The 6,492-nt window shown below is 37.6% G+C and overlaps 1 protein-coding gene across 1 annotated transcript; it reads left to right on the top strand.

Annotated features, from left to right (window-relative positions):
* Positions 1–4,361: 4,361 nt before the first annotated feature.
* LOC309559942 (vomeronasal type-2 receptor 26-like) lies at positions 4,362–5,384 on the top strand (the record flags this gene model as incomplete). The annotated part of the gene is made up of 2 exons (XM_082263418.1): positions 4,362–4,410; positions 4,480–5,384. 2 exons carry the CDS (start codon positions 4,362–4,364, stop codon positions 5,382–5,384), a joined length of 954 nt encoding a protein of 317 aa, XP_082119544.1.
* Positions 5,385–6,492: the final 1,108 nt, after the last annotated feature.

The following is a 6,492-nucleotide window of genomic DNA, read 5'->3' as shown; positions in this document are numbered from 1 at the left end:
TTAAATACCAGGTAGCCAGGAAGTCAGGGTACTCAGGGTGCTAGATATGTCCACAATTACACCCAGAGTCCCAGACTATACCTGTGCTAGTAAACCCACTTGCATTAGAGGATCTAAATCAGACAGAGTTTTCAAAATCCTATAGAAACATTACCAGTGCATGAAAGGACATGTTAATTCCCCCAAAAGTCGCAGGTTTCAAGAATCCTACAGTGTGTATAGAGTTCTATGGAAATAAAACTGATGTAGGGAGGGTGGACTGTTCACAAGCACTGATAAACATATCCTGCCTACAGCTGACTGTGAACAGCCCATGAAATGAAACTTGCATGCATTACAGAAATGAAACTGTTAAAACATAAAATATGAGCCATATTAAATGACAATATGGACATTTCTCACCTAGGAGAAGCCCTCAGGTTTCTGTTGTTCAGACAGCAACTGGGGTATTATGCAGAAAAGTTATTAATACCCATTTTCACCCCAGGGTGGTCACATTCAGGGTTGGGAATATATTGTGTCTGTGGCAATAAGGCCCATAGTTTACTTTCTCAGTGTGTCACAGGAACAGGTACTATAGCCTCTTTATTTCCAATGGTGTCCGCCCAACCTAATGAACACAGTCTTTTGGAGGTTTTGCCTTATCTCCTAAAATAATGAAAGTGGTGTATTTATATTGATGTTTATGATAATTAACATTGATGATCTCTAGTTATCTGTTGAATTAAAATAATTATGAGTTTGGTTGATAAGGTTACCAAGGCCAAGGAGACAACCTATTTCAACTCTATACGGAAATAAGAAGGGATTGATGATGCTGAATATGCTGTAATGAGAAATCTGTCACCTCAAACCCCCATGAATGAAGTAATCTCCGCCTCAGAACCTTACCAAGACTCGGACACCCCCCACTGAGGTTTGCCCTCTGGGCCAGTGTTCCAAGCGTAAGGGGCTGCTCCCTTGGAGGGATCTGATAAGCGGAATAGGTAGTTAGTTAGCCTGATCAATAAATTCTCAAGAGGGGGGAGATGTCGTGGCATACCTATCTCGCATTTTCTGGATACCTTATTGGCCTTTACAGGATGCCTTGACTGGCATTTAGAATGGTTATCTTAAACAAAATGTCTTTTGAGTTAATCTCATTTTACTTTGATTTCTTTACATGTGTCACTGAGCTTGCAAAGGCTAAGAATATATCAGATGACCGAAACAGTGGAAATTCCCTATCTCTCAGAATATCAACTCTGTCTGGACAGCTGACCACAAAGCCAATAATATCTTCTAAAAAGCCCCTTTGAAACTTTTATTGTGCGTCACCAAGAAATTTCCCTTTATGACAGAGAATCACGATCTAGATTGACATAATGCTTACTATAATTAGTTGTTAACTTTGATTGGATAAAAGATGTTAATAACAACCCATTTCTTGTACGTCAGATTGTAATGACAAACCCATTTCTGAGTATATTTAAACTCCAGCAATGTTGTAATAAATCAGGTCACTATGATTCAGCCATCTTGAGTCTTGTCTGATCTCATTATATATATAGCTATATATTGTCTGATTTGGTATCACTGACTAACAGGTAACAGGTATTTTGTACCTGAGGAAAAATTCCACAACAGGAGGAATGAAGATTCCATATATTCGTTAATGGCATTAATACAATATATCTTCTAGATTATATCATCACTCAGAGTAATGCAGCCACAGAGTAACCCATCTTTACCTTAAGTGTTATCAGTCAAAAATGGGAACAAGATAAATGGTAAGGAGCTTTCTACGGGTCAATAGTATACAATTAGTACAGCTTTAGTCAAAATATACCATTACTATTTCTCCCCACTGCATACTGTATACTATACATAATTCTATTGTTGTTCTTAGATGTACCCTCGCCTCCTTAATTGCAGGACGAACTCAGCTATACCCCCACTCAGTTGATGTGATCTTATGCTTTACTAGTTCTGCGTAGTTTGTTTTTATTTGATGGTAGGTAATCCTATAATTTATTTATGTGTTTTGTCTTGTTTATCGCCATAGAAGATATTGATTGGCCCAATTGACATGTTCTTGAAGAAGCACTAGGGTGCGAAACATGTGGAATCCATTGTCAAAATTTGATGTCACCTTGTCGATGTTGGCTTCCCACCACCATTGTTTGTTTCTCGCCTGTGGGTTGGGGCATTCTAACAGATTTTGGGGGTCACTTCTGCCTGCGTCGACTTTAAGGGTGGATTACAGGGCTGTTCTATGTTGGAGAAGGTTTGGTCTATTGTGAATACGTTGTTGTACTTGTACTTTATTGTTGCCTATGTGACATTTTAATGGAATATATTAAAATTTATATTTTAATACAAAAAACGTATTGTTGGTTGTAAACTATGTTGTGTGAAGACTAGGGATGATCGAACAGTTCGGGTCCACCATCGGTTCGGCCCGAACATTGGGTGTTCGAGGTTCGGCCGAATTTAGAACTTTTTGCCCAAAAAGTTCGGAATTCGGCAACCAGAACCGCCCAAAATGCAATGCTTCAGGAAATGGGCTTTAAAAGCCCGTGATTGGACCAGAACCATTAGCAAAAGCCAATTGAGGGGGCAGGAGAATGCTAGGAATGTGATTGGAGTGACTAGGGGGTCCCTAGACCAATCATTAGTGAATACGCCCCCCAGTATATAAGATCGCCCCCGCCATATTCCTAGCATTGTTATACTGGACATGGAAGAGAGTGGAAGCAGTTCTGTGAATTTTACTTTAAAAGTGTCATTTAGCATTTATTAGTGTGAGGAAAGGGATATCTAGTGTAGTTAGAGTGCTCCTTTACACTTAAGTTAGCTTCAAAAATTTAGTTTCTGTAGGGAAAGTGTTAAGTGTAAGGGGACCGTAGTGTAGTGTAGGGTTAACTGGCAGTGACTGCTATGGCAGGGTGACAAAACCCTTCCATAGCAGGATGACCACTATAGAGAAATGATCTTTTCTCTGAATAGCTTCATCACACCCATATGGCTTCTCACCAGCCAAGCATTTTTTTATGCTGCAGGGGCTGCCACTGCCAGTGCTTTTTTGAGGACATGTTTGATGTCAGACATGACATCTGAACATGTGTATAGGGGGTATATATAGACATATATGTCTGAATATATACCCCTAGACATATATAGGTGTGATAGTAGCAGAAATAAATCCTTGCGCTAATGAAATCATTTACAGTAATATATTTCTGCTACTATCACACCTATATATGTCTAGGGGTATATATTCAGATATATTTGTCTATATATACCCCCTATACACATGTTCAGATGTTTTGCCTGCCTCAAAAGAACCCAAAAAAATGCCAAAAAAACGCTAGCGTCAAAAAAAAAAAATGCCCAGGTGTGTTTTTGCTGGCATTTTTTGGGGGGTTTTGGAGGCAGGCAAAACATCTGAACTTGTGCACAGTACCACTATACACAAGTTCAGATGTTTTTCCTGACTGCAAAGATCCCAAAAAAATGCCTTCTATTAAACCGGCAAGGTGTTACAGGAGCAAAGCAAACCCCCTGTCAGAAAGTTTTCTAATACAAACAATCTTTTTTTTATGGTTCTGGACATGCTACAGAGCTGAAACTTCACATGTACACCTTTTAGACCCCCCAGATCTGAAATCCAAAGTAAAAATCAAAAAATCTCTTTTTTTTTTTTTTTTTTTAATTTTTTCAATAATTGGCTTTTCTTTTATCAAAAATGACAATTTTTAAGAACTTTTTTTGTGTGATTTTGTGTCTGGTGGGTCTAAAAGGTGTACCTGTGAAGTTTCAGCTCTGTAGCATGTCCAGAACCAGAAAAAAAGATCATATAGGTGTTAAAGTTAAAGGAGGGTCCCGACCCACATCCCTGTTCTAATGAAAAATTATCTTTTTTTTTTTTCATGGTTCTGGACATGCTACAGAGCTGAAACTTCACATGCACACCTTTTAGACCACCCAGATACTAAATCCAAAGTAAAAATAAAAAAATCTCTCTTTTTTTTTTTCTTTTTTTCAATAATTGGCTTTTTTATCAAAAATGACAATTTTTAAGAACTTTTTTTGTGTGATTAATAGTTAATGGGGCATGACCCAGAACCCTAGGCACTTTTTAGGGGCATTTATTGGGTTTTAGGGCTTCAAAATGGTGTTTTTTGATTACCGAAGTTCGGGTCCCATTGATTTCAATGGGGTTCTGAAATCCGGGCCGAACTTTTGGAAAATTCGGGTGTTCTGGTCGAACCGAACTTTTCAAAAGTTCGATCATCCTTAGTAAAGACTATGTAATCTTTCCTTTGGTCTGTAAAAAGCAAGAATGACTCCCTTTCGATATAGCACCTAACCCTCGGAAAATGGTGGAAGCAAAAGCTTTGGCGCGGAGGATGGTCTTATCTTCTAACTGTTAGTAAACATATTGTTTAAAATAAAGATATTGTAATCCTTTTTCACACTGTAGACATTTTCTTTTAGATAAAGGTTCCTGTCATAAATGTTCAGAAGATAAGTGGCCAAACGATAACAATCAGTGTGTACCAAAACCTGTTGAATTTCTGTCTTACGGGAATGATCCAGCTCCTCTCACAGTCTCAGTTATTTCTGTTTTACTGTTTGTTAAAACATCCGCTATTTTTTCTGTCTTTATTGTATATCGAGATACTCCAGTGGTCAGAGCTAATAATCAAAACTTGAGCCTCATTCTTCTGGTCTCCATCATGCTGAGTTTCCTCTGTGTGTTTTTGTTTTTGGGCCGGCCTGGACCTATCAGCTGCATGTTTCGGCAGACATCTTTTGGAATCATCTTTTCAGTGACTGTATCCTCCATTCTGGCCAAAACTATTATGGTCTACATGGCCTTCAAGGCCACCAAGCCTGGAAGTTTCTGGAGAAAATATATTGGAGTAAAAATCCCAAACTGTTTGGTTTTTCTTTGTTCACTTATCCAGGTTATAATTAGCATCATTTGGTTATTGACTGCCTGTCCATTTCCAGAAAGTAACACTGACCTATATGCTGATAAAATTATCCTTCAATGTAATGAAGGATCTACTCTGGCATTCTCCATACTCCTGGGTTACATGGGACTTCTAGCAGCTGTGAGTTTTTTTGTGGCTTTCCTCACCAAAAACTTTCCAGACAGTTTCAATGAGGCCAAATATATCACCTTCAGCATGCTGGTGTTCTGCAGTGTCTGGATCGCTTTTATCCCAGCCTATATGAGTGTTACAGGGACGAACACTCTGCTAGTAGAGATATTTGCTATCATAGCTTCTAGCATGGGAATTTTGGGTTGCATATTTATTCCTAAATGCTATATTATCCTACTGAGACCAAATTTAAATTCAAAGAGTAAGTTATTAAAACAAACCAAAGTCTGACAAATACATTTTCTTTTTGAATTTGAATTTATAAATCATAATGAATTTGAATGGAAATCAGCTTCATCATTCCCATTATGCATAAAATATGTGAGCAGATGTTTTAGTAGGAATAATTAGGCAGAAATGGTTTAACAAAAAGTAGTTATGACAAAGATTTATTATTATTATTTTAATGCAATAAAATTATTTAAACCATTACTTTGCTTCACAGATGATAGCGAAATATGCAATACTGAAAGTTACAATAAACAAACAAATAAGATATAAAAAGCAATTGAAAAGAAAGGGCTTAAAGTGATTGCAAAGTCTCTTTTTTTTCTATAAAAATAACAAACATGTTATAATTACCTGCTCTGTTGCTGTGGATTTGCACATAGCAACCCAGATCCCCCACTTCTGCACAGAAGGCTTTTTATTTTAATGCACAGAATGCATTAAGATAAAACCTTTTGACTTTACAATACCTTTAAGTTTATCATGGACTATTTATATCACCTTTTCTTTTTTTTTTCAAAAATAGCTTTATTGAAAAATGAGTATTGAAGAATTATAAAATACAACAGTAAAACCAAGCCGATCAACATTCTTGGAGGTTTCAAAGTGTGGTACAAAGCTCGTATACATTTGTAACAATATTATTTTAACAGAGTAAAGTGAAGGCATTTCCTGCCCGTAATGATAATGCAGGACGGAATCAAAATGAGTAAACATGAGTAAAGAAATAACATGTAGCTATGATGTAGGAGATCCAAAGAGAAGGAGCTTGAATATAGTGCACATGAATTGTTGTGCGGGAGGTTTTTCCTTAGAGTTATGAGAAAGGCACCAAGTACTGTGAAGGGGAGCACGTGCCCAGCATGTGCTACCCCTTGGGGGTGTAAGGGGAAGTAGGGAGGGGGGTAGGAGATAGGGGGGAGAGTTAGTAATGACTGTGGTATAGTAATAGGCTGAGTCCCAATGAATCATTAATGGCAGTATTAGATAAGGAAACATTTTAAGGTCTAGAGTTATGTAGGATTTGTCGTATTCATTATATTGGTATAAGTGATAGTAGTCTTGAAGGAGCTCCAGGGGTTCCAAGTCTTTGCATATTTAGTTGGTTTGT

This window comes from Pelophylax lessonae, assembly GCF_965119305.1.
Source record: "Pelophylax lessonae genome assembly, chromosome: 1".
In the NCBI taxonomy this organism is placed as follows: domain Eukaryota; kingdom Metazoa; phylum Chordata; class Amphibia; order Anura; family Ranidae; genus Pelophylax; species Pelophylax lessonae.
The sequence above is the reverse complement of the archived record's forward strand: the minus strand, read 5'-3'. Positions and strand labels throughout refer to the sequence as shown.